Source organism: Notechis scutatus, chromosome 1, assembly GCF_049901735.1.
Source record: "Notechis scutatus isolate UNSWTSFEM ecotype Mainland chromosome 1, rNotScu1.2, whole genome shotgun sequence".
NCBI classification, from domain to species: domain Eukaryota; kingdom Metazoa; phylum Chordata; class Lepidosauria; order Squamata; family Elapidae; genus Notechis; species Notechis scutatus.
This window is the reverse complement of record NC_142009.1, coordinates 176264449-176285487: the sequence shown is the minus strand read 5'-3', so window position 1 is coordinate 176285487 and position 21039 is coordinate 176264449. Positions and strand designations below refer to the sequence as shown.

The 21039-nt window shown below is 38.7% G+C and overlaps 1 protein-coding gene across 1 annotated transcript in view; it reads right to left on the bottom strand.

The window, feature by feature from the left end:
• Positions 1–21039, bottom strand: part of DNAH7 (dynein axonemal heavy chain 7) — a 158490-nt gene that overhangs the window by 91035 nt on the left and 46416 nt on the right. Inside the window, exons 18-22 of the mRNA XM_087949540.1 lie at positions 18125–18311; positions 14232–14425; positions 12757–12955; positions 5806–5946; positions 3140–3352 (exon numbers count right to left, since the gene is read on the bottom strand). Of these exons, the coding sequence (XP_087805666.1) occupies positions 3140–3352; positions 5806–5946; positions 12757–12955; positions 14232–14425; positions 18125–18311 (934 nt within the window). The remainder of the gene's footprint in view (positions 1–3139; positions 3353–5805; positions 5947–12756; positions 12956–14231; positions 14426–18124; positions 18312–21039) is intronic.

Genomic DNA, 21039 nt, shown 5'->3' with positions numbered 1-21039 from the left:
GGTCTGACAGAATGGTGGAGAATGGAAAGATTTATATTCTTTGCAGTCATCTGGTCATTAGCATTCTGAAGGTTGGTCATTAGCTATCTGAGAGTCGTTGAGGCCACTTGGGGATTTATTTGTACTCTCAAGGTCATCTGATTCAGATCTGGTCCATTCTCAAATTCAATCTCTTTTTGGGTGGCTTCTCCAAATTTGGAGGAGGACTTTGGGGGGGGGGGGGTTTGGGAGTGTTTGGTTTGATTTGGTTTGAATTATCCTACTATTCAGAAGTCAGACCTCTCTGAATAACCTCTTCCCAACATTTTACTAGTTTGAACAGAAAAAAACAACTGTATTTGGGAAAACAGAAAGTAGGAAAGGAAAGAGATATATCTACAGCAATGGAAGCTTTCCTTAAAATGCTCCACCCCTTTCATATACACATATGACATTATGATGCAGTACGAAAAGGGCCAGAGCTTGCAATAGGATGCCCAGGTGATCATATTGTATTTTACCCCTTTGATTCTTTTTTCATTAATTAATCAAATTCAGCTATTTATAAGTTTCCTAATTGAGAAAGTTCTTGGATTTCCGAACATGCATGGAAAGAATATAGGCAACATCTGGACCTGCTGGTTAGTTATTGTTATGCACACTCTCGCTTATATTTTATCTCTGAAGCAATTTTTAATATTTTTATAGGAATCTGAGATATGTGAAATCCAGTCCCTTTGGGGAGACTGACTTGTTCATTCTTCAATGTTTGGTGTCAGAGTACCAGATAGAAACAATACAGTGGCATCATGTTAGAATCCACCTTCCCAATGACTGCACATTTAAATCCTTAAAAAGACATTCACCTTTTCACTTAATAAAAAAATTATACACAAGAATGTTATACTCTGAAAGAAAACATTATCTCTCACTTAATTAGGTTGACCAGCATGGAAAATAGTTGACTTTTAAAGGTTTAAAGGTTTCCTCTTTCCAGTCATAAGTAACTCGGTGAGACTCATCTCCGATTCTCAGCTGAGGGAGTCTGCATTGTCTGTTTCCCTCATCATGTGAAAGATAAAAAGTAAAGGACTCCCTGCTGAAAGGTGGTGGTGCTCATCTCCATTTCAAGGTCATTGAGCCAACACTGTCCGAAGACATTTCCATGGTCATGTGGCCAGCATGATGTCACATAGTACTGTTACTTGCCCACTGAAGTGGTAGCTATTTATCTACTTGCATTTGCATGCTTTCGAACTGCTTGGTGGGCAGGAGCTGGAACAAGCAACAGGAGCTTACCCAGTCACATGGTGCTCGAGTCTCAAACCTGGGTTGCTGTCTTTCTAGCCAAGAAGCCCAGCTTCTTAACTACTGAGCCACTGCACCACCCTCCATCATCATATGGGCAGCATGAAAATACAGAATGCAGCAACCTTTCCCACTGAAGCAGTACCTATTTCTGTACTCACATTTGCATGCTTTCAAACTGCTAGGTTTTGGCAGGAGCTGGGGCGAGTAACCAGGGCTCACCCTGTCGTGCAGTGCTCAGGTCTCAAATCTGGGCTGACAGCTTTCCAGCTGACAAGCTCACATCTTAACTACTGAGCCATCACACCCCAATTGACTTTTATTGGAAAATAAAGAAGCTGGTGACACACTCTAAATCTACTTTGACTTCCAAAGTAGATTCATAGAAAGATAGGTTCACAGAAGATCAAGCAATTCTATCAAGTAATCTTCAAATAACCCAGGCCATAAAAATCAATATCACTGATTACATGGAAGTAGGAACAGATATATGATCAGTATAATTCATATAAATGAATTCATATAAAACCCAAACTACACTGATGTTTTTTGTTTAACACATACAGAAGCTTGCAGTAGCAGGCTGGGATAATTAATTCTGCCTCCTCTACTGTGGTTTTGATGAAAAGCACTCTTTTCAAGGAGTTATTTGCATGTGCACTAAGGCAAATCATAACTCTAGTATGAAAATACATTTGCAGGAAGTGTTTTTCTAGCACTTCTTATTTCAAAGCATCCTGAACAAGCTTACAAACCCAAAAACTCTTTTAATAAACATTGGAGTAAAAATCTGGATTAAAAAAAAAGAATAAAAACTATCTATTAAAAAGCATTTATGGAGGAAATAATTTTGGAGGATGAAAATGTATGATACTGTTGAGGTATTCCCTGTTAGGAGAATGAGTGCACTTGGGGAAACGTAGTGAGAGTGGTGATGAATAACACACAACCAACACACAGATACATTGAATAGTACAATGTAAGTTTTACTTCCAGTAAACTGGTAAACAAAGTCCAACACACAGTCCAAATCATACACGGTTAAAAGCAGGTAGTATTCAATACAATCAGTCCAGGGATAATCCAAAAACGAAGTCCAGTATCATAAACAAAGTTCAGTAAACAAAGTTTGCTAACAGTTGCAAGACTCACAGCAATCCAAGCAGAACGATGATCAGGCAATATGGCAAAACAGGAAATGCAAGGAGAAAGAAACCAGGTTTCTGGCTCCATCTTATGGCCGTTGGAGGAAACTCAGCCAATCACAATTACAGCATTCTCTTAAAGATACAGTATTGAATTACTATCCTGGTTTATATATTTCCAACCCAACTGTTAGATGACTATCATTCCTAACAGATACTATATCTGAGGCATTTTGCTTTGGAAAAAGGCCTATTTGAGGTAACTTCCTTCTAATATTGTATTCCACATAATAAACATAGGTCCTCAATAATGTGATTCTAACAAAAGTCTGATCAAGGCCACTCAGTTCAAAAAATTATGACTCCTTTAAAAAAATAAAAGCAAGAGTTATCCAACAATTTCAGAGAAACTCAGTTATGGCGATTGACAGAAGACATTTTATCTATAAGTCTCATGAAAATTGAGCAAGTATATAGGGAATGTGGAGATGAAAAAATCATTTTAATTATACAATATAAGAGGTATATGTATGACTATTAGATATCTTACTTTAACATCATGCAGGATGATGGGTAAAATCTTTTGTCACCAGCAAAAAAAAAGCCTCTTATTAGTGTATCTTTCCTCCTATATCAGCAATGAGGCCAAATAGAAAAGCTGAGTGCAGAAATTACCTCCTAATAGGATTCACAGAGACATCCCTTACCTGCCAATAGTATCTCAGCTGACTTAACCATTCAAAGTCACTGTCATCACTGACACGCTTGTCTACAAGAGATGCAAGCACATCCCTAGCGTGAACATCCAGGACCACAAGTGCTCCAAGGGTCACTCGATTCTGTTTTGACAACTTTCCTCGCACCAAGGTGACAATGCCATCAATCTGCCCATTGCACTGGGTCAGGTAATTCTCAAGGGCCTGAGTGAAAAGGAAAAACAGGAGAGAAGTGAATTAGCTCCAAACATCAACATCAGTGTCTACAGCTCTACTAACTGTTACTTTTAGAAGTGATTTTGCATTTCTGCAGCTGTCATCTTGACAAGTGGCAATTGTTCACCAGCACATTTCAAATTTGTTTTCTTTTAAATACATACACGCATGCATACATCAGTTCAAGGAGTTATTCTACAATAGAAAGGCTTTGTGGAGGTATCTGCCATCAGAAGGAAGAAACATAATGGTAGCTGGTTTTCATTCATCTTCATCTGTTTCCCAGTCCATAACTTGAATTATTTCATAGGGTTCCTTAAATTTTCCAGAGTGTGTGGTTTTTTTTAATCAGTCAGGTGCAGCATTTTTCTTTCTATGACAGAGCCTACAGTCCAAGCTTTATTCCACTGAAATTGAGGGGGATAGATTAGGCATTTGCCATAGGAAGGACAATCTTACTTCCTTTCTCAGAGAAATCCGTATTGGAAGCTCTAAGATTCATATGCCCTACAGGATTTCTGCCAGAAGGGAAGGAAATTTTATGTGTAGCTGTTTGCTCCCTTTGATTGTTTTTTTTCTCATCCAATTTTCCCAATTTCTCTTCCATTGAAACTAATGAAATAATTTTATGCTACTCAAGGTTTACATCTCTCTGTAAGTGAAAAGAAGCAATAAGTTTTGCCATCAATGTCAAGGATCACATCTTCTGAGGCTAGTCAGCCCTATGCAGAGCATCCAAATGACATTCTTTAGAAGCCAATGGAATTTTCTACTCTTCAAACATCTGCTCTTAAGGCATTATTAGACACAGCTTCAACTCCACATGGGAAGTAAATTGAGGCCTCTGCTGATTAGTTGATAGCTTCGCTAGAAGTATTCCTATATACTGCATCCTGATTTCCCCTTGCTACAGCTACACAGTTTTTAAATTTCACTTCTATAGTAACAGAAAGCCAGTCCCTGGCAATAAAAAATACCAGTGAAATTCTCCACTAAGGAAAACGAAGGAGTGGGCAAATGGGGAGTTACCACAAATATCTGAACCCCTGTTGGCAAATTTTTATTAAAGTTACAGTGGTTAAATTTACCACGTAATAAACTGAATCTGATTCTCACTGAAACAAGTGGGACTTAAATCATACCTGATTTGTTACAGTAATTTTAACTAAATACAAGTAATTTATTCTGGGCATAATCCTTTTTATCTTAGCTTAGATGCAATCCAATATTACTCTTTTAATAAAGAAAAACAGGGTTCGAAAGCTTAGTTATCCATACAGATATAAAATATTTTTCAAAGATTAGACCATTGAACCACATTGTATCATTTTATGGTATTATACAATAACAAATTCAATACATTTTTCATGCCACAAGATGTTTTGCTTCTACTGAAGACAACTATCATGAAGACATTTTAGAAACTATCACATATGACATTTGCAAAATAGCAGCCTTTGTTCATGATGGAGGAGGAGGAGGAGGGGAGGAGGGGGAGGAGGAGGAGGAGTTGTTGTTCACCATGTTGTGGCCTGACAACTGCCAGTGGAGCTGGCAGCAGAAGCCGACGATGAGGAGGTTGGGGAGGAACTTGGGCCAGTTCTGGAGTATGAGGAAGGCTCTGTGTCGGCCACAGAGATAGAGCCAGGGCCGTCCAATATTTCCCAGCCACCAGAGAGGCAGCTGCCTTTGGAGGCTGATATGAGTGAGAAGGAAGAACATCTGGGGCCTGTTCCTGACACATGTATGCGCAGAGCTGTTAGGAGAGGGGAACAACGGAGGTCAAGGAGTCAACTTGGGAAGCAAAGCACACGTAGACACTGAATGGTCCCTCCCTGGCTGGGGAATAAATAGAAAGAAAGGGGAAGTGGTTATTGTAGGAGGCAACAGTTTGTATTTCTGAAGATTTTGCTCATTGTATTGCGTGCTACAAAGACTGCTTGCCAGAACTTAATTTGCAGCCTTTTGGCTAAGAGCTCACAGCCTTGCAATTAATTCAGGGAACTGATAAGGTCTGTTACTGCAGTTAACTCTTTGAAGGACTACTGCGTGGACTTTTCAGTGGGTGAATGCAATCAATTCACAAGAGGCAAATAAAGAGGGGTTTTTCATGACAAGGAGTCTGTTTCTTGCTTCTGCTAAGGCTGGGTCAGAATCCACCAATACATAGGGAAGCACCACCAATAAAAAACACTTTATGTCCTACTAACTGACTACAGTAGTTGCATCAGTAACTTGGAGTATTTTTATCTTTCAACTTTTCTATTGCATTTATGAAGGTACAAATTTTGAAAAAAAGCTCTGTAAATTATCTCACACATTATCTACTGGTTCAAACATTGTCATATTACCAAATATACAGATTGTACAAACTGGTTCTTCATATCTTCTAAAGAAGATGGAATCATTAAACACTTCACATACTATTGAAACATTCCTACCTGCTGGCCATTTTTAATAGCTGTTTGCACTTCGAGAGTCCAAAAAGCCTGGGATACACAAAGAACTGTCTGTCCGGGCCAATCTCTTACCCAGTTTATACGGACAGATTTTGGATAAGCATCTATTGCAGAACCAATCACCTGGAAATACAAAACATGAAACTCTTGCTAAGTAAACTAGAAAGCAGACTCCAAATATCTTCTTGTCATGACCTTTTGGTTCTGCCTGTATGACTTTATTCCATCAGCTCCAATGAGCATCAGAGGCCGCTTTAGTTATAGCTCAACATACGGTATTGTCAGGCTACAGAACTTTTCCCATTCAATTAACAAGAATGAACTTCTGAAAACCAAACGTATCAAAAGGAATCCTTTATTGAGATGAGACAATTCATGTAGGAGTTCAAAGCAGCATCTAAGGTCCCTCAGATATACAGGGGTAGATAAGGGAGTTTAGAACCCCTCCCCTTATCTCGATGTGTATTTAGTGAAACAAAAGCCAGTATGTTAATTCCCCACCCCACCCCTTCTGTAGAAACAATCTTCTTCACAGTTTCCCAGGCCATACCTAATTTACCCCCACCCCCTTTTTTTAGAATGAACTTTTCCAGAGATCCGCAGGACACATCTCACTATGGAATTTTTATGGTCTTCTCATCTCCTGGCTGTGCCTCTCAGAGGTGATAGGTTCCGGCCATTTGGGTTTCCTCCTTCCATTGTATCATGTGTGGGTTATACAAATTCGATATAAGATTAAATATATTCAGGTTACATCAAGAAAGGATTTCTTTATCAGTCTCTCCCCCCCCCCCCCTTTTCTTCTTCCACTGGAGAAATGACAGATACACAGATCTGACAGGTATATATAAAAAGCCAAGTTGCATGAATCTTGATGAACACTGAACAGAAGAGAAACACCTTGTGACTCAGCCCTTCATATATTAGACCAGTAGGATATCTGGTGCTCTCCAGGTGTGCTGAACCAAATCCCTATGAATTTTTAACTAGTATGATCATACTGAAGGGGCTTCTTCTGCTGAAATACCAAATATTCATTCAATAAAAATTTGAATATTTTGCAATGCCACCTTTCATAACCCCAAACCAATTCTAAGTAACTGAATTCTAGAAAATTTAATCCTCTTGGCTTTGAAAGGAATAAAACTATTCCCACATAGATATGCTGGAAGAATTATTTGTAGATTTGGTCTAGCCTCAACTGGCACAAAAAGCATAAAATATGTATGTTTCAAATTAGTGTTATCTGTACAGTAATTACAATAGGAACGAAGAAGAAAAGAATGTAATTAGCCAATGTAGTAAATGAATTGAACTTAAATTAAAAAAAAAACAGATTCAAAGAGAAAAAAGTCCATCTACCACTTTTATCCGAACTGTACTCATGATGTGAATCAACAAAAATCTGTTCAATATTGTAGTCTTTCAATGACAATATAATTCTTTTATATTAAGTTTCCACTTAACCAATTCATGCAAAATCTAATAGACTATATGAGTTTTAATTACTTTCACATACAGATAGTAAATGTTAAGAATACTACAAACATGCAGCTTGTGCCACACTCTTCCTAGAGAATAAGAAGCTTTTGGACAGAATGTGAAAAGAATAGTTTCTTGTTTCTTGTAAAATAATAAGTTTGCTTTGGGAATTACAAATTGATCTAATCATAAGGCCACTGTCTCCCTATTGAATGCACATAGGAAACCTCTGACTGACACAAGTGAATTGTCAGCTGCCCAGAGTTGTTTGTTGAGATGGTAGCTATAGAAATCAAATCAAACATACAAACAAACAAACAAATAACAAAGTTCTCAGGCAACACCCCAAGGAGAAGTAATAGTCCCAAAAAATACCATGTTAAATGATATATAATCTACTGGGAAAGAACGGTACAAATGGCAGCTCAGGATGGCTTTGAGAAAAGCCTACAGGTGCCACACAGGAAGTGGTGTACGGGAGGAAGATTTCACAGAGATGCCCCTCAGAAGAATCTACAATGAGACAGTTCCATTCTAGCCAGGACTGAAGGACAATGCAATTGCTTGCCTGTGTGGCTTTAGGTTTAAGGTCAATCTAAGATAGCTCTACATGAGCAAACTCTACACGATTCAATTGTTTTGTACATCTGATTCATGGATTGCCTCCTAGAAGAAAAGGTTTGTGGGCATACAAAATTATGACCCAGTTGGATCTGGGTATAAGACTGGACTTTCTGAGACCGTATCCGGAATGACTGTTAGGAAGATTGGATTGTTTATGAATCTCTCAAAACCATGAAAAAGATTGAGGGTCAGAACTCAAACTATTTTTAAGGACATATAGTTTGAAACTCCATTTTTCCGGGATTTGGGAACAGAAGGAAATCCTGCAACTGATCTTTTAAAAAATCGCCTGCTGATATAAAGCAGAGTCACTGCAAAGTCAAGAGTGTAATCTGGTCAAAGACAGGACGCTTATATATATATATTTAAAATGATGAGGCCCAAATTCTGTCATCAGTTCTTGAAGCGTTCACTTTTCCCGTCTTTCCAATCAAACTAGAGGCTGAATCTTTATAATTATTTCTGACAACAAAATTATGAAGTCTTGTTTTGCATCTATCTAGGCACTCAAAAGCTTCAATGACTGAATTAGATGAAATCAACTTTTCTTATAATTCATTAGGAATTCATGTGTCTAATGACAAGTCAATATATGGTTTTGTCTTGGAAAAAGGATGAGTAAGTGTGTGCAAATATGGGTATACACAGATGCCTTGTAATCTCAGATGCTCTAATACTGTCATCATTACTGTGAAAAAAATGCCGAGAGCTGAGACCAGCACAAAGGATAATTATCACAACTGAAAATGTTGAGGCATGAAAGCCACCAATATATTACAGCAGCTGGTACATGCAAATAGGTTTCTGGCAGATCTGATGAGTGTAGAATCGTCTTGATTGATTGTAATGTTTTTATCATCATCCTTGGTATATCACAAACGACTGAAGTATTTCAATCTAAATAAACCTGATATTCCTGTCCCTTTAAAAAAAATACCCACAAAGAATATTGAGCTAGATCTTGAAAATGAATCTGGGAATGATTCTATTTTTTAAATATGAATTAAAGGATTTATGGCTTGTTTGATTAATTCCTGATTTACAACCACAAGAATAGAGAAGGGAATATCACTATTGAGACAGGCTGGTAAATACTATGTATTAGTACAGTTTCCTGTACTAATTATACCTATTATCTATTGATCTGGTTTAGAGGATAAACTAGATTGGAAGAAGCAAGTCTTCTTCCTATTCTAGAGCCTACAAAGATCAAGTTGTTAGCAAGTGGCTCTGGTAGATTGAGCAAAATAGATTTAAATGATACCAAGGTGATCTTATGACTTAGGATACATAGACTATGAAAGCTTGGAAAGTTTACAGGCTCTTTGTGGTAGAAGGTCGATCCTTGTTTTGATTTTTTCTTTGCGTGAACTCTGTTAGCGTATTTAAAAATGGGACTACACTAGGATCAGGTGATTCTATATCACTGAACCTTAAGAAGACATATCATGAGGCCATAACACTGAAGACAATTGAGCTGCTTGAAACAATCTAGGTTTTTTTGACCTTGGCATTTTTTTTAAAGTTTGGGAGGAGGAGGAGAGAATTAGAAGTGTCAAAGAGGGAATCCAATTCATTTTCTCTTGCTCTGGAGGGAACTGGGAATTAAATTGGCTTTGAATTTAAAACAAACAAAAAATAATTTCTTTAATTTGAGAGTTGGATCCATTAATTATTTCTTGGAGGGAGGGGAAGAATAACTGAAAAAGAAATAGATTTTTGGAAACCATCCAAAATCATGAACAAATGCTCCCTGAGAAGCATCATAGAATAATAGTGGCAATTATTATCATCAGCAGTATCAATAAACCCTGCATTTCAAAAGACGAACAGCAGCAATTATCATATTCAATTCTATTGGGAGATTAAAATGGTGGCAGATGGGAAATAGGCTGCTGCTGCATTTGTGGGGCTGAGGATTTTGTTCTTTGTTACTCTGATGCTCCTCTTCAGACCCCCTCAGTTTGGACACTGATGAACTGGTCTGTCTGAATCTTATATTCCTACTGAAGCATGATCTCTGCAGGTACTAACAATGCCCTCAGGGATAATTGTATTTTCTTTAAAGGAGCCTTCCCAGCAGCTTTCTTCAGCTTCCTCGGTATGATCCACAGGAATTGCTGAGACATTGCTTTGATTTTTGCCTCCCCTCCCCCCAAGAACAGTTTTTCAGTGGAGGCAGAAAGAGAGCGTGAGCCTTAATGAATCAAATCACATTGATAGGAACTGATTTCTAGTTGCTTTCCTCAGAATTCCTGCAAAGAGGAAAAAAATACAGAGATGGGAAATGATGAAATGCTAAAAGGGAGCGTAGAAGGAAGAGAGGGGCAGAGGCAGCTGCAGAAAGAATAAAACAAAAGGGTCAAGAATTACAAGAATCACTGTTGAAGGCATTGAGGACTCTGGTGAGGAAATATCTCTGAAACTATGAGCCAACAGGACACGAGTTGTCTAAGGCAAATGTGAGACATTACTTTTGTTACTAAACCATTTTTATTCTGGGTGAATAAAAGCATGGATGAAAATGTACATGAACTATAAGTACTCAAAACAATGATACCTTAAGCCGACCAAATCATTCAATCCCATCCATACATTCTATTTCTTGCAGCTTCAAGTTAATCTTATTTATTCCATTAACAAGGGGACAAATATCTAGCAATTAAAGTGCCCAATGATTTATATTTATTGGTTACAAAAAGTGCCTGTAATCTTGAAGATTAAAAAAAGAAATGCTTCCAAAGCAATTTTTTTTAACATTGCAAGAAGAATAAGAGAAACCATATATATAGATATAGGGTTGTGTTTGATCTCGGGGCCAGGATGGGTGTGGCCAGGGTAGGCGTGGCCAGCTTGAGATCATTCGTGTTGGGGGTGGCTGCGGTGGCCCAAGCACTCTGCCAGCAAAAACAAACTCCCGAGCTCCATTTTCGGCTGGGACAGCCTCCAGCAACCCTCTGCCAGCGAAAACAGAGCTCAGTTTTTGCTGGCAGAGGTACTGTGGGCTAGTCCTTCACTGCTTCCAGGGCAGATCTAAGTACCCCACAGGCCAGATCTGAGCTGCGGGCCTTGAGTTTGATACCCCTGCTTCAGACAGACAATTAAGGACCCTCTTAATTGAAAGGAAAGTTTTAGTTTGAAATTTTGAGCTAAAGTATCCATCATGTATTTATTCTAAGACTACAGGTAGTCCTTGATTTATAACAGTTCATATAGTGACCGTTCAAAGCTACAATGGCACTGAAAAAAGTGATTTATGACAATTTTTCACATTTACGACCATTATAGCATCCCCACAGTACAGGATAAAATTTGGATGTTGGGCAACTGATTCATATTTATGACAGTTGCAGTGTCCTGGAGTCATGTGAGCAGCTTTTATGATCTTCTAACTAATAAAGTCAATGGGGAAGCCAGGTTCATTTACAACCATGTTATCAACTTAACAACTGCAATGATTCACTTAACAACTGTGCCAAAAAAGATCATAAAATGGGGCAAAATTCACTTAACAAATATCTCACAGCAGCATAAATTTTGGGCTCAATTGTGGTTGTAAGTCGAGAACAACCTGTACTGGTATTGATCTATTGTATATGCCTAGATATTAATAGAATGCAATATTTTGCACTACGGCTTTTCCAATGGGTTGAAATGGCCAACTATTGTTAAATTTTACCCCTCTTATATATAACAGGAGCATTTATACATTTACAAGAACTCTTACAATTAGAATACAAAACATTCCGCAGAGTAGAAGCCTGACCAGTAGTTGAGCTTACAATTAGCATGCAAACTATTGCAGATCATTTTACTTGACCTACATCTTTAATACTCAGTCAAATTATGTCCTCTACAAGACCAAACCAGGCCAAATATTTGTTGCGCACAAGTGATTTACTGTAGAGCAGGGCTGTCAAACTCAAGGCCCGGGGGCCGGATCCGGTCTTTGAGGTGCTTAGATCTGACCCATGGGGCTGTCCTTGAAACAGTGAAGGACCAGCCTGTGGTGCCTCTGCCAGTGAAAATGGAGCCTGCTCCCGAGCTCTGTTTTCATTGGCAGAGGGTTACAGGAGGCTGTCGCAGCTGAAAACAGAGCTGTTTTCACTGGCAGGGCACTCGGACCACCACAGGCACCCCTGACACAAATGATGTTGAGCTGGCCATGCCCACCCTAGCCAGAGTGCCCCCCATCCCCGAGGTCAAACACAACCCTGATGCGGCCCTCAATGAAATCGAGTGTGACACTCCTACTGTAGAGTTTTAGAGATCTAAACAGATACTGCAGTGGAAGAGTGGGAGAACGGCAGCAGATGGAGGAAAGAGCTCCTAACTCTTTCTTCTCTGCTATGATCATGACTGAATTTCACCTCCATTGAAGCTGTTTCAGCCCTAGGAGGGGAATTTCCATTATTGCCTATGAAAGATTAATCATAGCAAAGAGCTATTCATCATAGCAACAGCAAGAAGCAAAGACTTTAGGTGCACCAGATTCCTGATCCATGCAGCCAATCCTAATGGAATAGCAATTTAGAAAGGAAGATAATTTTAAAAATCTTTCTGTGCTAATTGTTTTTATACAATTTATATCATGCCCCATTTGGTTCTAAAGGAAAAGGATTTTGAGAGGTAGTCTGCTTACTTTCCTATAATAGTCTAAAGCAGGGGTGTCAAACTGGCACTCCACAAGCCGGATGCATCATGCACAAACCATGCTCACCCCAGCTCCATGAATGGGAAAAATGGTGCAAAGAGTCACATGATGGCAATGTGACGCAGCGAGTTTGACACTTGTGGTCTAGAGAATTACCTCAAACAAACTGTTACCTTGTGGATGGAATTTATCATAGCTGATTCCAACTCAACTAGCCACTTCTCCACTTGGCCTCTCGCTTTAGCTGTTGATATTGTGTTGATAAGTTCCACAACTTCCCCTTCACTGCTTTTCATATGTGTAATATCCAGGACTTCAGTAAACTCAACACTAGCAATTCCTTCAAAACACTTTTTCAAGTGAGGCTTTACTCTGAAGAAATCAAAGAGAGGATTAAGAAATAAACTTGGAGCCATGCAAGTTCTAACTTCTTTCAACAAAACACACTTTATGCCCAGAATGTTTAGATTAACAATGCTATCTGTGTGAGTCAGAGCAGTAAATTCCAACCACAGGCAGGATGTTTTTTATTTGGATATTTCATTCCTGAACAAACTGACAAAAAACACCCACAGTGTATTAAAAACTGTATTTTTGTTTAAAATCTTTTCCAAAGCAGGTTAACTTAGAAAAAAGGTTAACATAGAATAAAGATCTCCTAAGAAGCCATCTTACTAGATTTCCAAAAAGGAAGTTGAATACACCAAGTATGGTTTGCCACTTCAAATGAACTGCAGCAATGTATCTTGATGACTAAGCCATAAAATAAGAGTAGACAATCTGTTTGCTGACCAGGAGCTTGCTTTTACTTTTAAAAATATTTTAGAGAGCATGGCCAGAAAACAATGGAATACCTAGGTCTGAAAATATTGTTCTTCTTGCATTTTAGAGAGCTTTAAGGCCAAACTGAATGTATTATTGTGGATCCTTGGTGCTTTCTGAGAACGGTTGTTTTCTCATAGACATTTTATTATCAAACTATCAGTATTACTGTAGTAAGCAGTGGGGCTTATACTCAATTTATGTAGTAATGGCTTGTCCTGTCTGTGCTGGTGAGAGTGATCTTGGTAGTCCTGCTCTCACCCAAATGAGCAGAAATTAACACTAAGATTAACACTAGACTAATAATCAAGATGTAAAGAGTACTCCATCAAGGAACCATCAACTTAGCCAAACAGGCTAACACTAAACAACAGCCTTAATCAAGGAACCACCAAGACCTCTCCCACCAACACTGACAGGACAGGCCATTAATATATAAAATGAGAACTGCCTTCTAGCACTAATGATGTTACTTAGTTTGGTAATGAAATATATGCAAGAAAACAACCTCAGAGAGCATAAGGACCCTGCAGTTCAAACAAAGTTTTAGTACCTGAATTATAACCACATCTATAAACATCAGTTTGGGACAAGGGTATCTGATAAAGCCGAATGTCCTTTATATCTGAATTTACCTAACATACATATACTTTATTTATATAATTTATGTAAAATTTGCATAGATTGCACAAAATATGACAGTATTTCTGTAACTGTTGGATAATATTAATTTTTAATCATTCACTCCCAAACTGTGTGGTGATTATGTAATCTATGTACAACAGGAGTTACAGCTATCCTAAATGTGCATCAAACAGTACAATACCTTGTAGGATCTTTAGTCTCTGAGAGAATCTCAAGGAGTTCATCATTGGATAAGAAGAAGAATCTAGGGAAGAACAGACGTTTCTTTTCTAGATACTCATTTAGTCCCTTAAGAATTAATTCTAATAGCTCATTGCATTTCTTCAGTCGTTCCAGCATCTTCTCTATCATCACTACTGTAAGAACATGTTTGTCCTGAGAAAGACACATATCATATCATATACCATTCATATCACACTATATATCTTAACATCATTGTCTCAATTTAAAAACTGAGCAATGCCTTAAGTATTTTCTCTAAAACATTAAAACTAAAATGAATTGGCTCAATTTTCTCCCATTTTCCAGGATACTTTCAAGACAGTCTGAAAGTTTTCTAAGATCCTTTCTTGTGGTGTGCCCTTTTGTTAAACAGCTAGGCAGGCTCTAAGACTTATTTGGCCAATTCTATTTTTCAATTTCTATGTTTTTTGTAAATATATTGCACACCCTTCCTTCCTTCCTTCCCTTCCTTCCTTCCTTCCTTCCTTCCTTCTTTCCTTCCTTCCTTCCTCTGATTAAACCACAAGCAGATAAGATGGGATATAAAGGTGCTCAACAATGAATACTGAAGAATCAAAACCAAAATGTGAAGATTCACTAAACAGTGTCTGTGTCATGCCCCTGGTGGAAACTGACTCTGAGGAAGAGGAGGAACAGCCAACAGGGAGTGGGAGTGTGGCTCCAGAGGTGGTGGAGGAGGCTGGGGAAGGGCAGAGGTCGCTGAGCAATCAGAAGAGGATCCAAGCCCATCCCCTATCCATCCTAGGGCACACAGAGAGGAGAGGATCAGGGAAAAACGAGGTCTACTCAGAAGGATATTACCATGTCCTCCTCGTGGCTTGCACCTGGGAGCTATGTATATAAGTTTGTAACTGCGTAGTCAGAATTGCTGGGGTCAAAGTTTAATGTTTCCTGTGAAAGAGGTTTATCTTTGTTGGAGTTCTTCCCATGGACTCTCCCTGTTATCTTCCTGGAGTGTATGACTAATTATTTTGGCTTGCTTCGGAACTCTCGTCAATGTGGTTTGTTTTGGTTTTCTTTTTGCCTCATTATTTACTTTTGTGACTTTAAACTGTACCTAATAAAACAGCGAAGTTAAGTTGAAGGCATAACCGGACTTTAATATATGTTTTGGGTTATTTTGAGAGACTGCGGGTCATCACAGTCTGGAGATTCTATATTCAGCATCATTTGGCAGCCAAATGAGCCTATGCACTTCCTCCACCTTACCAGGCAACTGCAAGTTCTTTTTGGCTTCTTATTTCCTTAATTAAAACTGCTCACTTGACATGTATTCATCCATCTGCAGGTTGCTACAATGGAGTCCTTGTTCTTCATCTACTTCCCTGTAATTTTTTCCCCTGTCTCTCATAGATACAGTCTCTGTGAGCAGATTCCCCCATATTTTCCTAGCACTTAATTTTCTTTGGATCTTCAGTTTTGTACAGTCAGGACTCTTCTTTACCAGATTGCTTTTCCTTCCACTTCCAGCTAGAGTGAAAAAGGTTGGCCTTGTTCCATCATTCAGTTGCGGTTTGTTTGAGTTTCTTTCCAGGCAAAATCATTTTTAAAAATGTTTATTTCCACTTAAAACATTCTTTTAAAAGTCTACATAAAATGCCTTCACATTTTGATATACTTCTTTTTCCCACTAAGGAATTTTTGCATGCCTTGTCTAATGTATATCTCCTGTGTATTTTGCCTAATGTACTGCACACGTTTTTGAAAGCAGTTTTCCTTTCTACACATACAAATTTGCATTATAAAGTGGGAACAAGGAACATTTTGGCCTTTATGAATGTTTGGGTTTACATTTGCATTTGGGAAATACAAATCAGTTTATATGTCAAAATATGAACTGAGCAAATATTTCCTCCAGTCTATAACCTCTAGTGAGGAAAAAAATGTTTTTCAAAGAAAGCCATTTTAGCACCCTCAGGTGGCAACTTCATACATCTAGGTTGTGTTTAGTTCAAATTGCTGTTATACCCCGTCAAAATTTTATATGGAAACTTGGCATTTTGATATTTCATTTCTTCCTATTTAGCCACTTGGAGTACTATGCCAATGTTTATCATCTATAGCTTTGATGAAATTTGAAGATTAAATGAGACATGAATTATGTTGTTTTTTTTCAAAATAGTTAAACTGGGCCGAAGATAGAAAAATAATTGCTCTAGTGTGCCATGATTAGCTGTTCCATAAAGAAGCTATAAATTACCCTACGCTCTCATCCTTAGGGCTTTTTTTCTTAATACAATATCTTCGATTTTTCTTCCCATGCAGAAAAAGATCACTCCTGTAGACCATTTGTTTATCAAAAGTAGCAATGAAATCAAAGAACAATTTCATCCTCATTGATTTGAACCATACTTGGTGGGGGGGGGAGTATTCAAATCTAGGACAAAATACAGGGCAATCCAAAAAATGTGTTTACAATTTCTAGCTGTCACTGTAAACCATAACTGCAAGTTAAAAAACACGGCCTGAGATTAAATTTATTCTGAGAAGGGATATACTACCTATAAAATCAAACAATAATTTCTAAACATATACTGCCATCTTCTGGGGGAAATACAAAAGTAATTTTTGTTCACCTGAAAATGTCAGAAGTACTAACTGGTACAGACAACTACATGAATACTCAACAAAAGCACTAGACTTCTATAGTTCGCAGCCAACCAGGAGCACACATTTGAAAATAAGTCATTTGGGATTACTTCAAAGAAAGCAGCACAGTATGGTGACTAACAACCTAATCCTTACATATCTATCTAATTTAATTTGGTGACTTAGTCCAAGACTGTCATATGTGCTATTTAAAAAAGAAACAATTCTCTATTCAAAGATGTCAGGATGACAATTCTTTGGTTGTACTTCATTTGAAAATTTAAAATAATTTATTATAGTCTTTTTGTCTGTTTCTTATTCTCAGATTGAAGGAAATCATGCCACCATTTTCAGCAGTTGTGTTTGGAAGGGAAAGCAAATGGTGACAAAACATGGATAGTCTTTCATCAGATAATGGTTAAGGTTTAAGGATAATGAAGTTTAATAAAGGATAGCAGGGGTAACAGTGCTGTCAGCCCTGAAGCCATTTTGAGCTGAAAATTTTGGGAGCATCTTCAGGGCTGCCACAGCAAGGCAGGTTGGAGCTGTAGGAATCTAAGTGGGGGAGATAGAGATAGCTGGGGATGTGTAGCAGATGCTGGAGAGGTGTGGACCAAAGCCAGCCAGGATGGTGGCTGCGACCTGGTTGGACCATGTGATGGACGTGTAACCTGGGAGAGGGAAGAACTGTGGGGGTTGATTTGGGTGGAGAAAACCTCGGGTTCTTCAGAGTCAGGTTTCCCCATATGTGCCAATATGACATGCCTAATAAATCTATACTCTGAGGAATATGCCTGCCTTGGAGTTTCAGTTCCATTGGGTGTGTCAACTGGAACCCTGACAAGTGCAGTGAATTGTGAGTGAAGTGACAGATCAGTCTAATTAAATAAACAAGGAAATATCTAGATACTACACTGCACAAAGGCTGCTTATTTACTTCTTTATTTTATTTACTTATTATTTCCCTTCAAAGCCTGTTACTCTATGTTCAGTATTCTACTGTGTTATCTCTAGGATGAAATATAGTTAAATTGTAGTAAAAATGTCCAAACAGATACATGCACCTTTTATGCAAAGCTATGCCCCCTTTTATTTCGCCCCTTTCTTTGGGGGGAAGAAAGGACATTCATCTCCCCTTTTTTCATGTGTACTCCCCTAGTTTAATTTCATGATGAACAGAATACATAAAGATATGAACAATTCAATGTTATAATTAGTTGTTCCAAAGAGAATTGTTTCTACCTGAATGGCATGTTTCATGATATCCTTCCATGTTTTGTCCACAGTGGTGAATCGCCTACCTTCTTCAGGCATCTGAGCCATAATGTCTGGAGAACTAAAAATTGGCTCCAAATATAGCCAGGTAGCCTGAACTTTCAGCCACTCATCCAAGATTTCCTGAACCAACAAAAGTTTTGACTCCCAGTCTCTATAGAACAGGACAAAATGAACTGAGCATTAGATTGCAGGACATTTCTGGAAGTTTAGACAGAAAATAAGCCTCGGTGCTCCTAAGTAGATATGGTCATATGGTTCCCAGAGAAGAAAAATCAATCCTATTCTTTCTTGATATAAAGGGAATGGCCTTGAAGGAGAGGAGGAAGATCTGTGGCCAAAGCAAGTCAGATAAAAGAAACTTGGGTCCGAAGCAGAAATATAACCTGAGAAATCAATAATAAAGGAAGGGAGGAGGGAGGCACATCTGTCTTGCAAGATTCTGTTACTATAGCTTTATAATAAAAGTTGTGCAGGCCTACATACTGGTAATTTTGGTTTCCTAGTCTGATCTCATTTGAAGGGGTTCCCTCATTCTCAGAAAAGACGATCCTTTCATACAGCCAATTCTATGCATATAAGTATAAATTTATAATTTTTACCTCCCCAGTCTATTACAGAGCACAGAGAATCTCAACCAAACAAATTGCATAATAACATAGTAAGATGCCTGCTCTCGTTCTCCACTAGGCATCAAGATTAGCAAAGGTCCATTTTAAAAGGAGAATTTTAGACTTTTAGAAAGTCATAAACAAGGGGATCCAGCATATTTCCATAATAGCATGTTTCATATATTTGCATTATTACCAAAAAGACTTGCCTTTTGGCCATACCCTAAGCAGACTTACTATCAATATGCTACTGGAACGGCAGAATTGTTTTAGCAAACTGAGCAATGTACAATGCAGTGAGCCATGTGTAGATTTCTACATTAGGGAAATGAAACAGCCACTTCATAAAAACAAAGGCCACTCTTTTGAAGAAACCACATTTTGGACAGAGAGGATTGCTGGTTTGAAAGAGCAGTCAAAGAGGGCATCTATGTCAAAATTGAATAGCCCTTTCTCAACAGAGGGGGAGGGACACAGCATCATCTATTTCCAGTCTACAACACAGCCCTTTCAACAGTTCCAAGAAGGCTCCACACAACTCAGGTGACCCTGATGACACAGATAATCTCCAGATGGCCTTAACAACTTGCTAAAAGAATGAAAATGACCAGCTGTCTGCAAGGAGTATAAATCCTTCCATTCCTCACCATCCAGCAAGAGCTGAAAAAGCTTCTTGGATGAGAAGTGAAACATTTTCAAAGAAAAAACAGAAAGTCCAATTGCCTCTTGAAAAAGCACCTTTGGGACAACTCTCAGTCTCCTGTTCTTTAGGCCAACTGCTTAACCACTGTGCCAAACTGACTCCCTATTTCCTAAGACCCCTATAAAAATTTCTTCTTCTCAACAATCTTCTGTTAAAAAGGAAGTTTGGACATTAGGTGGGGGTTATTCAGTAGATCTATAATGATAGATTGCTTTTTTAAGACAGGTCATAGCAATAGCTCTTTCAAGGCCAATGTTCTATGGAGATGCAATAGTCACCGCTTTAATCCAGCCATCCATATACATACTGTACCTGGCCATCCAAAAGAGGAAGTTTGGGCATGTGTGAAAACCATAGATGGCATAGTTCATACTACAGAGGATCATGCCTACTTTCTTCTGGCCTATCAAACTGGCGGCCCATGGGCCAGATGCATCACATGCAGGCCATGCCCACCCTGGCTCTGCAAAGGCAAAAAACGTCATGATACGTGATGCCATGTGATGCAATCAGGTTTGACACCTGTAGGCTAAAGGAATCTCTACTGACATCACAAGTTGTCATCTCACTCATCTCATCTGATTCTAGCATTGATGAGATTACCTAGTTGGCAATGAAACATCTGCAAAAAACAATCAAGCTTAGAGAGTACCAAGGACCCCCTTATTTCAGTCTGAACTACAAGTGTTCTCCTTTATTGGTAGCACATAAAGGTATTAAATCCTTCAGAAAGCACACAAATGGGGAAAAATTGCCTCCTAGTACTGATGATGTTACCCAGGGGTGGGATTCAAATTTTTTAACAACCAGTTCTGTGGGTGTGGCTTATATGGTGGGCGTGGCTTGGTGGCCATGTGATTGGGTGGACATGGCTTGGTGGTCATGTTATTGGCTGGGTGTGGCCAACTCAATATCACTCATATCGAGGCACGCATCTCCCCGCCTGGCCTCTCATGACTGTGGGGATGCTGCAACAGTTGTAAGTGTGAAAAATGGTCATAAGTCACTTTTTTCAGTGCCATTGTAATTTTGAATGGTCACTCCACACAAGCAAAGTACCAGCAAAGGAGGGGGAAAAAATTCCAGAGACGTTCCTGAGACAGGAAGTCTAGTCCTGCCAAGAATGTAATAAGGGTTAATGGAGAGGCAGTTTCTGTAAGCAACACCAGAATGTATCCTTCCTGCCTTCCTTACAGGATTAGGCCAGTAATTTCTTCTAACAACCGGTTCTCCAAACTGCTTAGAATGTTAACAACCAGTTCTAGCGAATAGGTGCGAACTGGTAGAATCCCACCCAATGTTACCTAGTTTGGGTAGTGAAACATTTTCAAACAAAACAACCAACCAGAGACCACCAAGGACCCCTCATTTCAACCCTGAGCTACAAATATTTTCCTTTAGTGGTATCACCTGGTTCAGTTCTGCTCAACTGTCATTTTACCTGAGCAAAAGTGAGAAACTTCTGCAAAAACGTCTGCAGAAGTCTTAGTGCAGGTGCCTTGTTGTTTCCCATCCTTCATTAAAAGACTCTGACTTATAATCAAGAGGACCACTATTCAATAATCTGT